This window comes from Cavia porcellus, unplaced genomic scaffold (genome assembly GCF_034190915.1).
Source record: "Cavia porcellus strain 051 isolate PalLab524CR breed Dunkin Hartley unplaced genomic scaffold, mCavPor4.1 scaffold_10, whole genome shotgun sequence".
NCBI lineage: Eukaryota > Metazoa > Chordata > Mammalia > Rodentia > Caviidae > Cavia > Cavia porcellus.
The window spans coordinates 29,033,070-29,051,480 of record NW_026947493.1 but is presented as its reverse complement, the minus strand read 5'-3'; the positions used below and the strand labels follow the sequence as shown (position 1 = coordinate 29,051,480).

Below are 18,411 nucleotides of genomic sequence, written 5' to 3'. Positions count from 1 at the left end.
TGTATGGAGGCATGGCCAGTTTCCAGCCCCGCGCTCCCGGTTCCTCCCCAGCCTGCGCCGGAGCCACAACTTTCAGGAGCATGGACTGAAGGCGCCCTCGCTCCAGCGCCCCTCTGAAAGCCTTTGTGTTTCCCTCCGGCCGTTTCTATTCTGGGGGGCTCTTCGCCGCCCCCGCCTCTTCCCGCCCCTTCCCCGCTCACAAACATGCCTCCTTCCTTCCCGGGGCCCTGGAAGGAGCTGCCTGCCTGAAACCCGGAGACGCCGCGCGGCGCTGCGCTCAGCCCCGCCGCCTCCGCCGCCGCTGCCGCCTCCCGCCGGCCGGTTCTCCGGCTGCGCCGCGCCGCAGACTCAAGTTGGGGATCCTCGGCCGCCCGCCGCCGCCGCTGCCGCCCGCGCTCCCTGCCCGCCCCGAGCCCGGGCGCCGCCGCCAGCCGCCGACTTCTCACCCAGCCCGCTCGACTTGCTCCGGCGCGAGTGGAAAGCAGCGCCTCGCCGCCCAGAGGATCGTCCCTAGCGTGGCTTTGCATCCTTGGTCACTTTTTGAGGTTTTCCGGGGGGGCGCTCGGCTGCTTCCCGGCTTCCTGGGGGACTCGCCGCCGAGCGTGGGGGGCCTTGGAACGGGCGAGCCGGGAAAGCGCCCAGGCTCAGCGGAGGCTCGCACGGAAGCAAGAACTTATTCAACAAGTTTACCCTTTGCTTTTCTCTTTTCGATGTGCGTTTTCGGACATGCGGAGGTTACTGGAACCGTGTTGGTGGATTTTGTTCCTGAAAATCACCAGTTCCGTGCTCCATTATGTCGTGTGCTTCCCGGGTGAGTGCTGGCCGCCAGAGGACGCGGCCCTGGCCCGAGCGCGCGGGATCTGCGGAGTTGTCGCCGGGGTGCGGAGCTTGGGCGCCAGTCCGAGGGACCCCGGAGACGGTGGAGGGAGGCCCGGGGAGAAGAGTAGGATTTGCACCACTGGCTCCGGCCGTGTTTCGGAAGGCTGACTGCTGGGGAGGCTGGAAGCAGGGACTGGCCAGCGAGGAGGATTGGGGACTCTAGGGTTGGCCCCCTCTCTGATGTGGGGGGCCTGTGGGAGCTAGAGTCGGGAGAAAAGGGGACTTGTTTTGCTGATCTGGCGCGAACCGGGAAGGCTTGGGTTGTGAGGTGCTTGGGGAGACTGGGGCCGTGGGGAAGATGCTTCTGTGGGGCGCGAGGGGTCCGAGCTGCTCTCTCGCGGAGATTGAAGGAGCTTTGGGCCGAGGGTAGGGGTTGCCTTACAGCTGTCCGATTCTTTGGGAGGGTGAGTTGGGGTTGGAGGATCAAGGATGTGAGGAGCACCTAGCGTTCTGGTCTCATGGTTCGCCTCTCCTCACCCCAACTCCAGTCTGGGGCGCAGGCTACGCCTCGCTGCTGGAGCGAGGCAGCTCTCTGGGCGCGGGGGTCTGGGCGCAGTGGGAAGGCAGGGGGACCCGCGCCTCCTCTGTCCCGCGGCCCCTCCTCCGCCCCTCTGCTGGGCTGGGACGTCGGGGTGGCAGCGCAGGGGGGCGGGTCGGAGACCCGCAAGCTGGTTGCTGTTCGTGCTAGGGCGCATTTTTTTCCCCCAGTCTCGCGCGCCTTGCCTACCTTTCTTTGCCCTTTTGCAGGCTGTTCTCGGCTAGCCGACTCAGACCTGCTGCCTTCTGGCCAGGTTAAGACAGGAACAATATTGGCCTTTGATGACAGTAATAAATCACTGCACATAACAGTGTGTAGCTCTGCGACCCTCCACTCCCAGCCCTGAGCCGGCAGACAGCCTCCCCTCACACCAGAGGACTGAGGCCAGGCGCCTCCCTCTCCCCTTTCTCCTTCTCAGCGGCTCCCCTGCAGCTCCAACTCCCTTTAAGCTGTTGAGCTCTCTTTCTGGGGATAGAGGCCACGTCCTCTGCCCTAGCCAGAGAAAAGTGGGCGACTCTCTTGTCGTTCTCATGCTCCCTAAGGATTCAGAACATCCCGTTTTTCTGCCTTCTCATTCACCAGCTTCTGGACCCTTGGAGGTGGAGGTTATCTGAAGCTGGAGACAAGAACGTGCTCAGATGTTTTGTTTTCCCCTGTTTAATTGCTGTCTGTCGCTGGGCGGCCTGAGCGCCTGCTTTTGGTGCAGCGGGTCCCCCAGACCTATCATGCGCCCCACGGCAGGGCAGTTCTTGCTGCCCTCAGGGACACGCTCCAGGGAGACTGGCAGCGGGTGTCCCTTGGCAGGCTCAGGGTGGCCTCGAGGCGAAGGCACCGGCTTTTCTTCAGCACTCCCTTTTTCTCCCTGCGCATCCTCTGGTCCCTGGGGGCGCACGGAGATCCCACCATAGTCCAGAAGCCAGCTCAGAGGTCGAGGAGGATGTGTGGCCACACTCATCTGAGGCCTGGGGTTTGCTCCCCTGAGAAATACTGCCCCCTCTGCCCTGGGGACCATAGATCAGTGTTTGTACCAATCACGTCCCCTTGTTACACTCAGTGTCTTCACCACGACGTGAGGGCTGAGGGGGAGCAGGTGCACCCTGGTCGCGCTTCTAAAGGGGTACGGGGAGGCGGGGGACGGGGAGCAGCCTGGCAAAACTGAAATTTCCAATTCCATTTCTTGCCTTCCTCTGGGATGCAGCCCATGTTTCCACCGTGGTTTTCCTTTTCTGGATGTCTGAGGATGCTAGAAATCCAAAATGGGATCGTCAGGGATGCTGCTGTTGTGGGCCTTTGGACCATTTTCGTCCTTTTCTCTTTTTGCTTTGGTGCCCACGCTGCGAGGTAAATGGCTCTTACCCTCGACTAGAAGCCACGGGGTGTTGGAAAAGGAAGGGGCTCTTGGGTGGTGGGCGAGGGAAAACAGGGATCTTGGTTGGAAAAGCGTAGCCTCAGAGGAAGCCTTGGCTTTTGGAGGCAAGCAAAGTTAAAATGGCACAACTGCGGGAGAGGCTGGCTTTCCGGATTTCCGAGGGTGCCGCGACGCTGCTGGACCTCAGGGGGCGCCCCGGAGCTGCTAGTGAGCTCCTGCCACCTCCCGTGACCGGCCTCTGCCACTCACTCCACCGCGGGCCAGCTCGTTGGCTGGGGCCGTGACGCCCCTTGGAGCCGGGGCGGCCACGTTTTGGCGCGGCTGCTTCTGCGCAGCTCGGAACAGGGTGGGGGGCTGAGTTCATGGGGGAACTCCCACTTCTTGTCTGAGGTAGTCTTGGATGCTTTTAGGGGTTTGACTCTAGGGATAGACGTGCTTCTATTTTTGAGTTAGGATCTTTGTGAGGTCTTAACCCAAACCCTACATTACTTGTTTTGTTTGCTGTCAGAATCGAACCACCTTTTCAGTTGCTTTTGAATTCCCAGTGCCTGCTTGGGATCCAGGATCCCTTCCATCCTTATACATCTTTTTAAAAAAATTGTGATGGACAAAATATGAAGACAGAAGAATGTCATAAATTCTACGTTTATCTTCCTCTTCCCTGTCAAGGATTGCTAACTTGGTCTGTTTTCACTTCTCTCCTTGTGGCTTCCTCCTCAACACGTTATTTTCAGTTGTACTGGTGTTTCTCTATTTGCTCTTTGTGTCTCTAATCACTGAGAATTTAATTGCATCTGACATGATGTAAAATGTTACTTGAAAGAGTTAACCTTGTATTTTACATTCTCTATTTAGCACATGTTCTTTAAAAAAAATAAATGAATTTCTTGTCTCTTTGACCCTGAGTGTGAAACTTCTATTTAGTTCTGATGTTTCCTAGTGCTGATGTTTTGCATCGTGATTGGGTTACATCCTGGGGACCACCACTGGAAGGCTTCCCTAGGGGCTGGCTCAGCTTCCTGTCTGGATGTGTCAGAGTGGCAGTGTCCCTGACTTATGGTGGGTGAATCCAGACTCCTCCTCAGCTGCCTGTCTGTATTTTCGTGTGTATGTGTTAGTTCTGAAGAACATCCGTGGAGGCCCTCTGAGAAAAGGACAAACGTAGTATGTATTTGGAAGCCTGCAGTTTTGTTCTGGGACGTAGGCTGAGAGATCATACAAGATCACCTCTGCTCCAAGTGTCTTGTTTTACAATGATTTTTTCCCCATCCATTCTCTAAACTGAGTTCCTTTGACATGGTTATGGAATCAGATCTTTAATTTTTCTTCCAGACCGTGTTTATTGTTAGAGGATGAGGTTAGAAGATTAATGCAAATAGGCGTAGCAGGATCTTTTGAAAATAGAGGGAGTTGTGGTCTCCAGAGAAAGAAAGGTAAAAGGAAAGCTTTGCTGCCATTAAGGAATGAAGGATGCCTGCCATCCTGTAATGAAGTTTTAATAATGTCCCTTTTTGCAAGGAATACATGTTTATACTGCTGACTACATGAAGCTTGCCAGGGAATGATGACCATTTAATGCAGTGAGACAAAACAAAAAACCTTTCGGATCTGTTCCTATTCTGAAAAACTTCCAAGTTAGCACAGTGTAATAGGTTAGAGCCACGCACCAGTGGAAAGGAACTTTCCTGCCATTTATGAAGTGTAATTTAAAATGCCGTAGGATGATCATTGAGGAGACCATTCTACCTTCTTAACACTCCCTCTCGTTTTCCTGGCGGCTCCTCAACCAGAGAACTGTAGGTACTTACGTAGGTGAGCCTTACGTAAGTGAAGAGAGCTTAGGAAGCATTGCTGGTGGGTGACTGCTTTTACGCTTCCTGTTAGGTGGGTTTTAATTTGGATTTCCTCTCTGGTTTACTTGTAGCATGTGAGACAAAGCAGTGTCATTTCTAAATTTTTTTTTTTTTTGGTCCTGGGGATCGAACTCATGACCGTGCGCTTGCAAGGCAGGTGCTAATGCTGCTGAGCTAAATCCTCGGCCAACAGTGTCGTTTCTAAGCTGGACAAAAGTGGTTATAATGTTGTGCATTTCAGATAGGGAGGTTAAAAATTTTGATCAACACTTTGTTCCTGGGGCATGTTTCTTGTGGTGGCCGCATTTTATAACCCAGAGTTTATGGGAAAAATTAAAGACATCCAGAGTTCCCTCAGAACGGTGTGATGTCCTCCAGGAAGCTCTTAGTGTGTTAGGGGTACAGGGTGACCATGTTCAGATGATGTGAAGATGGTAAAAGGCCCACACATGTAATAATACCATGCAAGCCAAGGAAGAGGGCCTTGATCCTCAGTTCTCCACCCACCCTGGATGTAGGTCAAGCTCATCAGCACTGGTGAGGTGAGGGAGGGACTGGAGGAATTGTGAAATGAGCTGAGGAGAACTTGTTTTCATTTGGAATTCAGCAGTGGTCACTGAATTTGTCCCAGAACAGCATAGCCTGGGCACATACTAGGCCAAGGTTGGCTGGCATGCCTTAGGCCTTCAGCAAATATTTGTAAAGGATTAAAAGATCAGATGGCTCCATTTCCCTTGCTGAGAAATGGGAGTGACCATCTAAAGATCTGAGTGACCTGTCAAGATAAAATCCAGAACCATGGCAGTGGTGTGTTTACCTAGAAAATTAAATATCCAGTTATGAAGAGAAATTGAATTTGATAGTATCTTGCTTTGACTTAGTTTTGGTATTTTGTCTGTGGAGTTATTCATCCCTGTTTCCCTAGTGAATCACTTGAGGACTGGGAATGTAGCTCAATGGTAAAGATACCTAGTCAGGGACTCTGGGTTCCATTTCCAGCACTGAAAACAAAATATCTACTTCCCAAACAAGTATGTTCAGAAATGTGTGTTTGTTTCTCCACACTTATTTTCCCTGTAATTGTTCTTTCCCAAATGTTTAGAACCACAGGATTGTTAATCTCTTTAAAAGAATACCTCCCCTGCCCCCAAATGGGCCAGGCGTGTAACTCAGTAGCACAAGTGCCTGCTTGGCAAGTGCGAGGTCATGAACTTGATCCCCAGTATCAAAGCGAAAACAATAAAAACAAAAAATAACCCCCCAAAACAAAACAAAAAAACCGTCAAGTAGGTGAAATCACTTTCTTGCCTGCAGGTAGCTCTGTGGCTTACACATAGGATGAGAAGGTATGCTGGCTTCATGAGCCATGGTTGTGCAGGTTCACTCAGCTAGAAGGTTCCATGAGCCAGTTTCTGCTCCTTTAGGAACACCTATTGTGCCAGGGGCCATTTAATTGGATATCATTTGTAGCAGAATTTTTGGTGTTATAATGGAAAGATTTGCCAGGCCTCTGTAGGTCCAAGGGTTTAATGACCACACCTGCATTAAAAAACAAAACAAAACAAAACAAAACAAAAACAAACCAAAAAGCTGAACAATCCTTGGTGGAGGGATGGAACAAATCATGTTCTCAGTGTGCCTGGCTTGTCTCTGGAAAGCACATTGGTAAATGGGTTGTGTTACTCTTTGCTACTGGGGCTTGGGTGGGGGCCATACAGAGTGAGAACTTTGATATCTTATCAGTCAGTTTATGACATGCCCATTGTCAGCACCATTGAGGGAAACCCAGAAGTTGTCAGTGCTCTTAGGGTTTTTTTCTAAACAAGTTGCTAGTGACAGTTACACAGAGTATAGAGAAGTAAGCAAGAATTTGGCCTCTGGAGCCTTCCTGCCTCTGTCATTACTAACTGTGCTACACTAGACACGTTGCTTATTGGTAAACTAGGACACTGATAGTATCCTGACTCCCAAGGTCTTAAGAGGCTTGAGTGAGAGTGCATGTAAGGACTTAGCACCATGTAAATAGTAAGTCTCAGTACTTTCACCATCTTTTTTTTTTCTGAGACAGAGTCACTCTGTAGAACAGGCTGGTCTAGAGCTTACTGTGGCCTCAAACTCGCAGTGATCCTCCTGCCTCTCAGCCTCCTGATTATAGGTGTATACCACCTTACTTGGACACCATCCTTATTTTATGTACCTTAAAGAGATCTGGGTAGTGGTATATGGAAAGAGGAAAATGGAACTGACCAGGACAAGCGTAGATATAAGCGCCTTTCTTTTTATTTGTGTAAACAGTGTGCAAAAACCCATTGAGGGCAAGGTGTAAGGAGTGGTGTGAGGATATCCCATGTAAGTTAGGAAAATCGTTCAATTTTAATGTAAAGACGTGAGCCTTTGTGCTGCTGGGAAGACCTTTTCCTCCGTGTTGCAGAAGAGGCCCCTGGTATTTTAAGATGGGAAATGCTTTTTTCTTTTTTTTTTTTTTTTTTGGTCTTTTTTGTTTTTATCAGTACCAGGGATCAAACTCATGACTGCCTGCTTGCAAGGCAGGTACTTATGCCGCTGAGCTAAATCCCCAGCCCCAAGATGGGAAATGCTTTTTGCGGACTGCAGAGGTGCCACACGAGTTTCCCACATCCTTGTGTGTAAGTAGTCACTCGGTCCTGGCCCCTGAGATGTTAATTTCTCTTCTCAGGCTCTGGGCCCTTCGTGGAAACCAAGGGAAAGTGGATCTGCTCCATGGCTGTCCTTTTCAGGTTTAATTGGTGCCACGCTGGGAGGCAGCCCTTGGGTGTGTGCTTTCATTTTGCACCTGTGTGACTCCTGCGTGCCCTCTTGTCCACGTCTCTGTGTCCTCACAGGCTCAGCTCTGCAGAGCACCCGAGAGTGAACCAGGAATCTGGGCCCAGGTCTGCCCTCTCATTTTTTTTCTCTCAGACTGAAATCAGCGTGATATTTTTCTGGCCAAACAACAAAATTCGGTTTTCAACTACTTCAGTTTAGCTATTTTTGAGGGAGTAGCAAAGTGACACAGTTGGCTGCTGAAATCTAGCAACAAAAAAAGAAGAAATGAAAGCATAGTTCATGGAATATGTAACATTTCCCATGTGAGAAAATAGGACAACTGGTCTTATTTTTGGGTCGGTGATACTATCTTCCTAACGAGCAGGGAAGCCGGTTGTATAATGTGGTGGGTATACTTTTGAGGAATGTGTCTCAGTTACTATGTGAATCAGCTGTGTTCTAAGTGCATTGCTGCCTCGTGTCTTCTGCATTGTGCTTTTAAGTCAGAGAAAATCATTAATCTGGAATACTTTGGCAAGGGGACATAGCCATTAGCAGTTCACCAAGCATGAAAGCACAGTCCAGGTTGGTGGGTAAATGTGGTTGACTTCAAGGTTGTCTTCTAAATTTTAAAAGGACTGTTAGGAGCATTTATTGACAAAGCTTTTTTCTTTTTTGGGTAGTGGTGGTGGTGTACTGGGTAATGACTGTACCACCTTGAACTGAGCTGTGTTCCTAACCCTTTTTAAAATTTTTAATCTTTATTTCGAGACAGGGTTTTACTAAGTGGGCAGTTTGCCTAGGCTGGGCCTCTACTTGTGATTGTCCTGCTTCAGCCTCCCAGTGTGCTAGGATTAAAGGCATGTGCCATCATTCCCAGTGGTAGTGATGGTAAATGGGTTCTGTGCATTTTTATTTTTTTGATACCGGGAATGGAACTCGAGACCTGGCACTTGCCAGGGCAGGTGCTTATGCCACTGAGCTAAATCCCTGGCTCGGGGTTCTGTCCATTTTTGACAGCATGCCACTTTTCCTGATGTATTTCTGTTCAGCGTGTATTGAGGCTTAGAGTTGATGGTAGTCTTTGTACAGTTGCTGGATAGCTGGGTTGCTTTGGGCAAGTTTCCCAGTACCTCTCCCAGTGGAAAGGAGAGCTGCTGGGGATGATGATGTGGTTGGTATATATGCAGTACACATGCAGTGCCTTTTAGAAACCATCACAGGACTCCAGACCCCTATGCTGAAGTCATTGGTGAACTATAAGGAAACTCAGGTTTTAAGTCTCTAAACCAGCTACGATGGTGACAGTAGCCCACCCTCATCAACCATTTGTCCTGATTTAGATTCTTGCCTGTGTGTTTTATATGCCTAATCCTCCCTGGTTCTCCCCGCTTTTGGATGAGGGAACTAAAGCTGAGAAGCTGTCATTCATCTAAGGTCACCTGGGCAGTAGGTGGGAGTGGCTATTGTATAGGTTTCCTTAATTATCTCTCTGGATTATTTTGAATTTAAGATACTTGCTGTTTGAAGATAGAGTGGAAGCTGTTTTTCCTAATGGCACAAAAAACCAATGAAAAGACAGATCCAATATTATGTGTTTCACATCGTTACTTTCCTGCATAAGAAGTACCACAAACTGGGTGAAATAAAGGTGTCTTCCTGTATTTGCTACAATTAAATAAGGAAGTAATGCAATTAGCATGGGATTTTATTTGGTTACATTGAAGAGTCGACCTTTCAGCAAATTACTTTAGCTTCTGAATAAGCTGATAATAACTGTGGATAGAGTCTGAATTTGTTGGTGGTAGTTTTTTTTTTTTTGAATCTCAAAATAGTCTAAATCGATTTGGTTTGTAATTTGAGAGCTTCTGTTGGGGGGACCAGCTATAGCTACTGTAAAATCATGTATTTTTATTATCCTATATATCATCTGAGTGCAGGCTTGCAGGTTCTGAAATCACGCATGACTTCAGGAGGTCTGAGGGAGTTGTGTTTGGGAAGAGATAATTTCAGTTTTGGATTTTCCCTCTGGGTTTACAACCATCTCTCTGGGAGCTGGTTAACTGGCTGTGGGATGTTGTGTAAGACTCTTGATTTCTTTGGTGTCCTTTTCCTTACTCTCTATTAAATAGTTTTGAGCATTCTCTTGGAATTTTAGAGATTGTTAGTTCCACAGTGGGCTGATTTTGGGCAACAAATTATGTGAGGAACAGATGCCCATATTTTGATTGGTGAGGTGTATTCTGGTTAACTTTTTTTCTGTGAATTTGCTTCCCAGGGTACTAAGACTCTGCTAAGAACTCTTGTATTATATTACTGTGGACTATTTCTAGAGGGTGGTAAACAAGGTTGTGGGGAGATCTTGGTTAATGGGGTTGCCTGTAGGATGGTACTATGACTGTTTTCCTTCTTTCTCCTCCTCCTCTCTCTCCCCCCCCTCTTTCTCTTATTCTTCCCCCTTCTTCTTTTTCCTCTTACTTCTCCCCTTCCCTCCTCTCTCCTCTTCTTCCTCCCCCCTCCTCCTTCTTCTTTTTCTTTTTTTTCTCATTACTAGAAAGTTTTCACTTTGCTACATCCCAAGCCCTTTACCAAATTAAAGTTTTGGAACACTTAAATGTAAAAGAAACACATTTTAGACATGGTCTTATAAGATGCTATGTTTTCCATGCTGAACTTGCAGTTCTTCTGTCTCAGCCTTCTGCAGTGCTTGAATTACAGGTGTGCACCACCATGCTCATTTTAGAAACTCATTCATTCAATTCGATAGATATTTATTGAGCACCTCTGGGACAGGTGGTGGCAGAGCATTTATCAAGAAGGGCGTGATTTCTGGTTTGGCAGCGTTTTTTTCCTTGGTGGCCTTTTAGTTAATGTGGTGAAATGCGTGCAGCAGAGCCAATGCTGGTGTCACAGAGAGGGTCTGAGACTTGGGGAAGGGTGGGGTCAGAGATCTCTCCCGGAAATGACAGCTGTGGAGAAGGAATTAGCTGTGTAGGTTGATGTGAGTCACAAGGCTTTGCTGGTGTGAAGCCAGAATATGCTAAAGTAGTAGAAAAGCAACATAGAGTCTACAGAAGGCTTGATTGGTAATGTTGCCAATAGGGGAAGGTGACAGGGCGCCCTAAATATCAGCAGATCAAGGCAGTAGTAGTTAGATGGCTTCAAGTCCTGATTGCTATTGCTCCCATGGGAGCTGGGCCATTACTTAATCTTTTTCAGTCTCAATGTCTTCATTAGAAACAAGATGATAATAATACCTGAATAATTACAATTGTACATATTAAAAAACCCTAAGTACTACTTTCCTAGCTTTCTTTCTTTTTTAGTCCTTGGAATTGAACTTAGGGACACTTACCTGCTGAGTATATCTCTGTTCCTTTTTATTATCTTTGTTGTAAGACAGGATCTGTCCAAGTCTGTGCAGGCTGGCCTTGAAGTTGCAAGCCTCCGACCTCAGCCTCTCAGATAGCTAGGATTATAGGCGTGTGCTCTTACTGTTTCTTTTTGCAGTACTAGAGGTTGAAACTTCTGCACAGAGCTATGTCCTAGCACTTAAAAAATATTTTGAAACAGAGTCCCACTGTGCATTACTAAGTTGCCCAAGCTGCTATTCTCCTGCCTCAGTTTCTCCCAGAGTGATGGGTGTGCCTATTTCTGTGTATACAAATGTACAACCTCATTTTTCTTGAAATCCAGGTAGGAGAATGGAGGTTTGCTTAGGACTACCAAGCCATGGATGGCTTTAAATACTAATGGGATTTATGATTGGGGTGGTGAGGACAGCACCACCCCAATCTATCTGAAATGAGAACAGAGGCTAGTTCTGAATCTCGTGTCTTATTCTAGGAAAGGGAAGTGGAGAAAGGACGCATGTTTAGGCAAGAGGGAGTTCTGCAGAGTTGTCTTGTTACAGGTACTGTTTGGCCATACCAAGGTTATAAGAAAAAGTTGAGGGAGAAATTGGGCATTTTAAGGTGGACCTGGTGGTTCTCACCTGTAGTCCCAGCACCTCAGGGAGTTTCAGACGGAGGATTGCAAGGTCAAGCCCAGCCTGAGCAATTGAGTGAGATCCTAGCTTAGAAAATAAAAGGGCTGAAGATGTAGCTCATTGCAGAGGCCCTGGCTGGGTTCAGTCCCCAGTACACACATAAAGGCATTTCTTATTTGAGCCATCAACAAGTGTTTCTGAGTATCTACTGTGTGCCAGGCACCATTGTAGGCACTGGGGAGACTGTGGTGACCAGAATAGGTGGACACTTCTGAGGCTGGTTTTTGTAGAAAAATTGGGGGGTATAGGAGCCTGAGGTCTGTGTTCTTACTTGGCAACAGCAAGCTGGAATTAAATAGTGGCTGCCCCTGGGATGGCTGCACACCTGGCCCGCAGTGGTTATTTACAACCCTCAGCTGATCCCTGGAGTGTTAACTCCACAGAGGCGGTTTCTACCTGAGAGAGTTTTTCAGTGCTTGTTTGGGGCTTTCTATTGCCTGGATTGATCATAAGCACATATATATGGTATATGTATGTGGGTGTATGTGTGTGTGTGTGTGTGTGTGTGGTACATGATTGTGACACGTTCTTGGTTGGCTGATGATGTGGCTTGCTGTCTTTCGGTGTGGCCTTTGAAGCTGAACTGGACATCTTACTTGAGTCCTAGCCAGCTTTGCAGACAGCCTGTTGCTTGAATGTTTCACAACAGCGTGTTGAATCCTATTGGTGATCTAGTCTGTTAGTTTGATTAATTAAAGATGTGACTTAAAGTCTCTTAGGATTTAAGGTTTAGGTCCCTTGGTCGCTTTCTTGTTATCAAACCCCAAGACAGGTATGGTGTGGGCGATAAGGGGAAGGCCAGTGATCAATATTGATCAGTGTGTGGGTTGTTTTTCTTATAACACAAAAGCTGTTCATGTGTGAGTTGTTTTTTCTAAACTAAAACGTCAGTATTCAGATTTAAATTGCAGCATTGGCACTTTTCAATAAGTAAATGGGTTTTGGGATGCAGTTTGGGCATTTGGTCTCTAAAAGGTTTGGCATTAGGCATATGGATTAATATTAGAGTTGTCATACGATTGTGCCTATTGCTGCTTAATTTTTTCACAGAATGTCCTCAACCCCTAGCTTTTGCAAATGGATTTCTAATACATGATAGAAATATCACATATCTTAGATTTTTCCAGGACCAGTGTAGGAAAGCCTGAACTACCTTTTTTTTTTTTTTTTTCGTCTTTTAGTATTGGGATTGAACCCAGAGCTTTCAATCCAAGTTTTTAAAAATATTTCATCTTGAGACAATGTATCTCTCCCTAATGGTCACCCCAGGGTTTAGACGTGTAGTCCTCCTGCCTCAGCCTCCCAGAGTGATAGGATTACAGATGTTCAATACTAGGCCTGGCTTGTGATCTCTGTATTGAGTGGCCAGATGGACGATGTGAGCGGTGAATTCTGCTACTGGACTCAGAGTGTACTTAGTGTACTCACAGTGGTTAGTGTATTCATCATGGTGGTTAGTGTACTTGTGGTTAGTGTACTCTTGGTGGTTAGTGTACTCATGGTGCTTGCGGGCAGAGCTGCTTTCCTTCTCCAATCTGCCTGATCATCAGTGTCCAGGTAGCAGTCAGTAGTCACTGAAGGACTGATAAGATGAGATACTGCTTTTCAGAGTGATGGTAAGATATTTTATTTTAGGGTCTCACGCTTGCCAAGCAGTTGCTATGCCGCTGAGCTGTCTCCCTGGCCCTGGGTATTTTACAACAGTGATATCATCGTGTATATATTTGTACATTGTGCCCTCCTGAGTGAATTTAGAGGGTATATGTTGTCATAGTGGCTCAAGTCCATCTGTAAAAAGGGAAAAATTGTATTCTCTTTAGGGGGAAATGTCCATGGGACAGCAAGGGAATGCACTGATGGATGCAATGGTAGCAACACCCCTTTTCCCCCTCGTCCTAATAATATAGGCTCATTTCTGTTAATGTGGTGGTTGTTGTGTAAAGCTTGGCCCTGGTTTTAGTGTCTGTCTGTAAGCAGCAGCCTCATTTTCACTTTGGTTGTTTTGGTAGCAGTGACCCCAGGTTAGGGCTGCGGGAGCAGCAGAGCGCACTTCAGCTGGACAGCAGGAAGGGAAATGCTGATCTGGAGTCTGGCACTCAGTGACTTGGAGCTGGGGTCCAGGAGAAGCGCTTGCTGGGACTCCCCACATTGGCTTGAGTGCCAGCTACCGGTTGAGCACCTTGACTTGTGCCCTTGGTTGGACCTATGTTGGCTGGCGCTTCCTGTGATTCCAGATATGTTTAGGCACACAGCTGTTTTCTGGGACACACTGCTATTCTTCACCTTCCCTGCTTTATTCCTTATTCAGCCAGTTAATTTCTCTCTTAAAACCAGTTGTTTTTCTTAATTACATGTATGAGGGCCCTGAATAAAGAATATGAACAGTCTCTGGACAGTTTTAGGCATTGGCCCCTCGTTTTCTTAAATGGTCAGCTTTGGGAGAGGCTTCTAAAGTTATTTCCCATGATGGAAGACGGGTAATGGTGGCATTACAGTTCCTTCTGGACGTTTTTAGGTTCTCCATTCTAGAAGGAACCTTCTTGTTGCTGTTGAAGTATCTGAATTGATGGATGTAAGAGGGCTGCTGGCCTCAAATTGTCTGCCTTTGCTCTCATGCAAAGTGGAGGAAAAACAGGTTTTTCAGGAAATCCAGGGAGAGTTTCAGTGCTTTGACTACATAAACAAAGGATTGTACTTCCCGAGTCTTTTTGTTTGTTTGTTTGTTTTTCAGTATTAGGGATTTAACTGAGGGCTTTGATTCTTGAGTTATGTCTCCAGCCCTTTTTGGTTTTTATCTTGAGACAGGGTCTTGCTAAGACTAAGTGATCCTCCTGCCTCAGGCTTCTACAGTGTTGTGATTACAGTGTGTACCACCACTCTCCACAAAAGTAAGGTTTCAAAGAAATGAGACTTTAAGATTGGTAGGTTCTGCTAAAGGAAGCTAGTGGCAAATGCATATTTGCTTAAAATTGCACAGTGGTGAGACACTGTTTACTGACTTTTAGTAAAGCCTTTTACTAATTTTGGCTGGTTAACTTTAATGGTTTTCTCATCTTTAAAATAGGGTTAAATGTCAACTTCCTAGAGCCTTTGTGAATTAAAATGAAATGTGTATGCAAATCACCAGAAAATAGTAGGCACCCAAAGTGTTAGAAATTGTATTTTTTTTTCTTGGAATTTTGAGACAGGGCCTCACTATGTAGTTCAGGCTGTCCTTGAACTCACTGTGTAGCCTACCTGGCCTCAAACTTGTGACAGTCCTCCTGCCACAGCCTCTCATGTGCTGGGATTATAGGTGTGGCACTACCATGCCTGGCCAACTGGTACCTGTTTTTAATTGCAGTTGCTCAAGACCTGTGACACAAATGCTTGCATGAATGTTCTCTCAATTCCATGCAGCCCTGTGAAGAGAAGGGCAAGCTGGGGCTCTGGGGGAGCAGAGCCCATGTGGCTGCAGAACCGAAATTCAAACCAGTCTTCTGAGGTCAGCATGCTTCCTTCTCCTGCGCAGAGCAGGTGGTGGGTGAGTGTAAGAACAGGAACGCTTTTGATTGGCAGAGATTTAGCAAATGTGGCCATTGTGTTAGGCAGATTTCTGTCATTGTGACAAAATAGCTGAGATAATCAACCTATGAGGATGAGAGGTTTATTTTGGCTGATGGTTTCAAAGGCTTCTGTCCATGTCATTGGGCTCTGTCACTTTGAACTGTGGCATGGCAGTAATGCAGCCGGGTGTATGTGGGAGAGGTCTGTTAGCCTCCTGGCATCAGGGAAGCATAAAGGGGACTGGAGTCCAGTGCTTCCCTATAATCACCTAACTTCTTTCCATTAGCGTCAACCTCCTAACGGTTTTACCATCTCCTAATAGCACCATAGGCTGGTGATCAAGCTTTTAAAACTTGGGCCTCTGCAGGGCAAACCTCAGCAGCAGTTAACGTTTAGTTGACCTGACATCCCTCTGTTTGAGGCATTATGTTTTTAGGAAGATTAGCAAGAACTGTGAATATAAGGGTGTTTTTGTTACCAAAGTTACCCTATATGAAACACATGCCTTGGTGTGTATCTCTGTGTTATGCAGGGCTTGTTATAGCTCAGCATCCACAAGAAGAAGGACATTCAGTGAGAGTCAGCAGCACACATCTTCTTCCTGCCTCTGTGGTATTTTGTAGTTTTTCAACAGAGAGATTAAAGGCTGCCTTTTGAACTGAGGATCCCCATTCCCCTGGCCCCAGCAGACATTGCTAATGGATCACAGAGCTCTTGGGTGCTAGAGCCAAACAATATCTTAGAATCCTTTGTAAGAGAAAGCTTGGAAGAGAGCTTTTGTGCCATCTTTGTGCTATACTGAGAAAGGTCAGGTAGCCTTCAAAAATAACATAATTACATGAATATCTGAAAGGCTTTATATCCTTGTAAATAGGTGTGTTGGCACACAGGTAGTTTAAAATTTCCTGGCCCATGAAATTGATTTGGTTGCATATTTAACTCACATTTGTTTATTCACGGAAGAAAAATCCAAGCTCCTAATGGTGGTTACATCATATTCTAATTGGTGAGATCCACTGATGGAGGTTTAGGCATCTCACATTACTTGCTTATTTTTCCTTTCTTCAAAGCCCAGAGGTTTTGCATCAGATTATGGCACTTGTAGGACTGTTTGTATTCCAGAGTGACACCTTTCTGAATTCTTAGCTATTTAAGTAAATGTTAAGTATGGGCTTGGTGACAGCAGTTTTTAAAACTGTGACTGACTTAATGGATCCCTTCCCTCTGTTGTTTATACCTGGTAGAATATCTTGTGTTTACTCTGAATAAATTTGTTACCTTTAGGGTGGTTTGTTTCTCAAAATTGGCATGATGAGTGTTGTTTTTGTAAGGAAATTGAAGAGTTGGAATGAAAGGTAAAAGGAGTATTTGTTTTTGGCAGTGAAGCTGATATCAGATATATTTTTGGTGTTTGGCACATGCTGTGTACTAGGGCAATGTCAGGTAATTACCTATTTCCTTTTATTGGTTCATCACTACCATAAAATTAAAGATTACATATATTGTTCACGTTTGGCATGTATTGTGTGTCATGAATTGTGTGCCTTGTCTTTTTTATCAAATAGCAGTTGTTTGGAGTGGATATTCCAATCTTACCTCTTATTTCCAGGTGAGCATATCACCACTGTAGAGCCCTATGTGACACTGCTGGCCTTTTCTCCCTTGTGTCCCTAAGACTCTTGGCTTTGCCAGGGAAAACTCTGGCTTTGCCAGAGAAGATTACCTCTCATATCATTAGGTTTGCTGGGCTTCTAAACTTGGTGTGTTTGTTCATCCATCCTGTGGAATGGGGTGACAGAAACAAGGTTGTCTGAGGAATAAATGAAAGAAGCCATAAGAGGAATCTTGCACAGGTCTGACATATTAATCACCATTATTGTTGTTTTACTGGTTCATTGAGTGAACATCTAGCAAAGGTCCTGGTTGATATCTCCCTGGTTTCGGTTGACGTGTTGTTGGTCTTGTGGAGAGTTGCAGACAGACTGGCCTCTGCTGTTGAGGAGCCCAAAGACAGTGGAGAGTACCTTGAACATTCTAATTGGGCTCCTGCACAGCAATCTGGAGTACAGAAGCGGCCTTGGAGGGCTCCAGAGATTGCCCAGGGCCTGTAGAAGATCCTTGAGAAAAGTGCTAATGCGTAGCAGCTCTGGTTCTCTCCAGCCTGCCTGGGTGGAGATGCTGTAATTCTTATATACTTACAGTATCTCAGACCTTTGCATTTGCTTTCTCAGGGATTTTGTTTGATCAAAGCCAGAGTCATCATTTGTAGTGAATAGCCAAGCCCATTGCAGAATCTAAGCCCTGGACCCGGGTTGTTACCAGTGGCCCAGGGTTTAAATACAGCTGTGGATTTCTTTTGTCAGTTGCAAGGGGTGGTGGTCTCTGCATGTGAACTTAGTGAAAGGTCTCCTACACCTGCTCTGAGGGTATTTGGTTTCTTGCTTGCACATAATCTTACTGTGGATGATTCTTCCTGTGGAATAAATATTTTGTAGTCTCTTTGGAAGATTAGTTTTAGCCCCCCACCCCCACCCTGCAAAGACACCAGAGTTCACAGGTGCTTAAGTTCCTTAAATAAAACACATGTAGTATTTGTATATTATCTCCACATATCCTACCATATATTTTCAATCATCTTAGATACTTATAATACCTAATAAAATAAATGATAATAGTTGTAATACCATATAATTTAGGGAATCATTTGAGGGGAAAAAAGGCTATGTAATGTGTTTAGTACACACACAATTTTTTTTTTTATTTTTTGTACTGGGGTTTGAACTCATGACCTCAAGTTTGCCACAGGTAATGCGAGAGGCGCTCCGAATGTACTGCTATCAGAAAGCTCTGGAGTTTGCTGAGAAACTCATCTTATAGTACCTGGTCCTGTTCTGTCAGGTCTGCAGGCCATCAGTGATGGCAGCAGGAGCAGATGCTGGGGAGTGACAGAGGGAACAGCTGGGAGAACCCTAGCCCTGCTTGTTTTTTGGGTTTGCTCAGGGAATGCTTCTCAAGGAATCTGGCAGTGTGGATACCTGCCCTTTGTTTGGTGCAGGAGATAAAAATCTGGCTTTCACTTGTGAGTTCTTTTTATGGGGATAAACAAGGATGTGGCAGGCTTCCAGCCAGGGCATTGAAGGGGTGTGGGAGGGCGTTGAGGCCCCAGGAGGCCTGTGTTGGAACCTCAGGTGGCTTCTGAGTGCAGCTGCGCTGCCTACAGGGGAAGAAGGGTAAAAAGAGTTCTCTGGGGGACTTCCTCACATTCTTCAGGAGAGCCTGACTTCAGAGTGACTTTGGCAGGGGCCACTACTTGGGATGGAGCCCAGGGTTTCTCACTGAGTTAACATCTCTAGCCCTTTTTTATTTTTTAATTTAAGACAGGATCTCAGTAGCT

At 46.3% G+C, this 18,411-nt stretch overlaps 1 protein-coding gene across 4 annotated transcripts in view; it reads left to right on the top strand.

Moving 5' to 3' along the window:
• The first annotated feature begins 300 nt into the window (after window positions 1–300).
• The window catches only part of Ptprg (protein tyrosine phosphatase receptor type G), a 671,458-nt gene continuing 653,347 nt past the window's right edge, over window positions 301–18,411 (top strand). For 3 of the 4 annotated variants that reach the window (XM_063257832.1, XM_013143912.3, XM_013143913.3), the window contains exon 1: window positions 402–811. In XM_063257832.1, coding sequence (XP_063113902.1) covers window positions 727–811 — 85 coding nt within the window. In that variant the 5' untranslated portion in view covers window positions 402–726. Of the gene's footprint in view, window positions 812–18,411 lie in introns of all 4 variants that reach the window. The other variant, XM_003480132.4, reaches the window with a different exon arrangement.